The 3,657-nt window shown below is 40.2% G+C and overlaps 1 protein-coding gene across 1 annotated transcript in view; it reads right to left on the minus strand.

Moving 5' to 3' along the window:
• Positions 1-3,453, minus strand: part of LOC112556033 (angiopoietin-related protein 7-like) — a gene marked incomplete at its 3' end in the record, with an annotated part of 4,787 nt that extends 1,334 nt beyond the window's left edge. Inside the window, exons 1-3 of the mRNA XM_025224642.1 lie at positions 3,237-3,453; positions 2,331-2,449; positions 975-1,071 (exon numbers count right to left, since the gene is read on the minus strand). Of these exons, the coding sequence (XP_025080427.1) occupies positions 975-1,071; positions 2,331-2,449; positions 3,237-3,330 (310 nt within the window). The remainder of the gene's footprint in view (positions 1-974; positions 1,072-2,330; positions 2,450-3,236) is intronic.
• Positions 3,454-3,657: the final 204 nt, after the last annotated feature.

The following is a 3,657-nucleotide window of genomic DNA, read 5'->3' on the forward strand; positions in this document are numbered from 1 at the left end:
TGTCAGTACACACACAGACTAGGGTGGTAATGTGTCAGTACACAGATACTCAGACTAGGTGGTAATGTGTCAGTACACACACAGACTAGGGTGGTAATGTGTCAGTACACACACACAGACTAGGTGGTAATGTGTCAGTACACACACACAGACTAGGGTGGTAATGTGTCAGTACACACACACACAGGTGCCAACTCACATACACAGACTTGTATTTACACACAAAGCAATATAGCTTTAAAATGGTATGAGACTATGATCATGACACACATACACAGGTAGTTTTAAGACCATTCTCACAGACTTCATGTAGACTAATACAAATAAATAGACAGGTTGAGGGACATTTTTACACACTATATTCTTATTCACATCAAAACAAAGTTATAGACTGTAATACAACTGCAGGAAATGTTTTAGCTACTGTGTATTAATAAAGTTCTGAACCTATCCACACCCTGCAATAAGATAATCCTACAGAAAACCAAACACACAAAAAAAAAAACAAAAAACAAAAACAAAAACAAAAAACAAGAAATAATAAACAAAACAAAAATAAAACAAAGCAAAACAAAAACAAATCACATGATATGCCGCAGTGATTTATTTCCTCGCAACCTTCGTGTTTCTTTCTATTTGAGACTTTGGCAACTGAGACACTACAGGATCATCAGCCATCCATTCATTGCATTACTAGCATCATCATTATCACAGCAAACAAAGCATGCTAAGGAAACAGTACACAAACTAGTGAGCAACAAGCATTGTACAACAAAAGTATAATAGAACAACAGAAACAGCAATCTTTGTATTCACCAGTAAACATCACACAAACAACACAATACAACACAATAAAACACAATAAAACACAATACTGACTACAGCCTGACTTTGAATGTCAAACAAATGTTGAGGTTACAATGATGCAGGAGGAGGGATAATGCCAGAGAATGAAAGATATGTCAACATCTTACCCAGCCAGAAATCTCCAGAGAGGTTACCAAACCCGCTTGCATATTCTGTCCAGCTCCGGTTGAAGTCAACTGTGAAGTCACGACGTCTCTGGATGACCTGCACATGACACACGTTCACAGATCGTTACTATGGTAACAAAGCGCAGCATGGTCGACAGGATTCAGCACTAATCACAGTTTAATGAGTTGACAAAGGATGAGTCATAACTGATAAAATATAACAGCTTGTCACTTTATTAGCTGTGATCATGATTATAATGTCAACACTTCACGGTTACAATAAACTATGTGAACATGGTGTAATAGTATATAGTGTAGTATATAGTGTAGTATATAGTGTAGTATACAGTGTAGTATACAGTGTAGTATATAGTGTAGTATATAGTGTAGTATACAGTGTAGTATATAGTGTAGTATATAATGTAGTATACAGTGTAGTATACAGTGTAGTATATAGTGTAGTGTAGTACATAGTGTAGTATACAGTGTAGTATACAGTGACAGTCATGTGAACACAATGTACAGTTTCCTGGCTGTAAATGTGTGACATCCAGTGGCTGTGATCAATTATATGGTAACATAATAAACATTACAAATAGAATTTTCTTTCAACTCCTTATCAAACCTACAGTCGCTGATCCTGAAGCAGGAATGGATGCAAGGGGTTAAAGCAGGGGTCTGAAACACGCGGCCCGCGGGCCGAATGCGGCCCGCGAAACATTTTTGTGCGGCCCTCAGCCACGTCCGCGGTGTATATGTATGTTGTGCTTGGTGATTAACTCCCGCAGTGAAAATTACCCCCGTTATTAGTGACAGAGACAATGTCAACTTATTTTAATAAACTAAACTGCCCTGTGCATGTAATAAAACTACACTAAATGTAATTAATAATTATAAAACTTTATTTTAGCATTTAACTGCAGTGACAGTAGTGTTCGTAAAATTTAATGAAAAAAACATTTTCTTTTCGTGGTGCGGCCCGCTGACTGGCTGTTACTTTCCACTGCGGCCCACATGCTAATATGAGTTTGAGACCCCTGGGTTAAAGGATGCGACTACAAACAACTGACACACGCACACCAACACACTAGATGTCGGCCTGTCTACAACCATCCTCAACCCACGGAGTCTACCAGCCAGATAGACAAACTGTTGGAAACAGAAGGTGGACAAGCATCCTCTCCTGCTTCGTGTTGTAAATGTCCAAAGATATCAAAGACAAATTATTCGTGGATACTATGAGCTGTAAGGATGTGACCCTGGGTATAAGTGGTGTCGCACTTTTGTGAGCAGGATACAGGGTGCAGGAGAGATGCTACCTGAGTCACACACACTGACAAACACGACCACACTTACCAGCCAGCCGCCGCCCGCAGTGTCCATGTCACACCACACTGACCGAGCTCCGTAGAATGCTAGCTGAACGGTGTAGACACCACTCTTCGCGCCTTTGGCCAGCCAGTCTACACATGTCTCTATTTGTACACAAACAAATCATTCCGCTCGTAAGTGATTGTTACAAAGGGCGCAGTGGAACTTGGTACAGTGACAGAAACAATGGAGGACAAGCACTGTAATAATCATGACAACTTCAATAGCTAATCATACAACAGTCAAGGTAAAGACTCAGTCCCTGGGCAAACAGTTTCTATGTGAATACAGCACACAGTTCACACTGCTCTGATACAAGACAGTCACACTTGCTGACCGCCGGTAACACCAGCCATCCCATAATTCTAGCTCTATGTCTACCAGTATCTGACTGCCATGTGTACATATTTTATTCCTCCTCCTTAATGTCACTTCTGTCTCCTCATCTTCATAGCCACTTCCTCCTCTAACCTTTACAATCAGTTTTGTTCTAAAGTAATAAAGTGACAGTTAGTAACGACTTTCACTAGAGTAGACAACAAAGATATGTGGTAGAGGCAGCTGTGATGTTCTTCATCGACACATTCCCCTCTGTGGTGCTCTAGTGCTTTAACCCTTAAAGTGATTAACCCAATGTATCTGAGGTTAATTGCCATCTTACAATGATTAGAAAGGAAGAAAACCGTTAGCTGGTGGACATGAATAAACAGTGAATGCTAAACTTTGTAAATACGAAATATTATGTGAACATTGATGACAGTTGTTTGATGAAAATAAATACTGTAAACAACTTACTAGAGTATCTTTACTGTAAGAAACAGACAAACTGACGGTAGACAACGTGTGGGGACAAGCTGAGTACTACTCATCCTTCTACTGCTTCTCACTTACCTGTAACAACACACTTCTTCTCCTCTTGATCGAAACCAAAATGGCATAGACATCGTCCTGACAAACAATCGCTGTATTGGTCAGGACACTCCATCTTGTTGTTACACAATAAGTTGTGCCAGTTATCATGTGAGGCAAAAGTGGACTTGCAGGATTTCTGGTAGTGTGTCCAGCCTTTGCTCCGCTTAGGAGACCAGTTGGAGGGAGAGTCACGAGAGGTAACAGCATGAAGACGACACAGACCTCCATTGGCTGGCACAGAAGGTAGAGAGACAGAGACATAAGTGAACATGATGCAAAACATTTTGAACACAGAAGAGTGAAAGCAAGTTATGTGAACATTTCACTAAAGGTTATTGTGTTACTGAAAGGTTTTCAGCAAAAGGCGCGGTACGTAGTTGTTTATTTGTGATTGTTTACT

The sequence above is a fragment of the Pomacea canaliculata genome, unplaced genomic scaffold (genome assembly GCF_003073045.1).
Source record: "Pomacea canaliculata isolate SZHN2017 unplaced genomic scaffold, ASM307304v1 utg4472_pilon, whole genome shotgun sequence".
Taxonomy (NCBI): domain Eukaryota; kingdom Metazoa; phylum Mollusca; class Gastropoda; order Architaenioglossa; family Ampullariidae; genus Pomacea; species Pomacea canaliculata.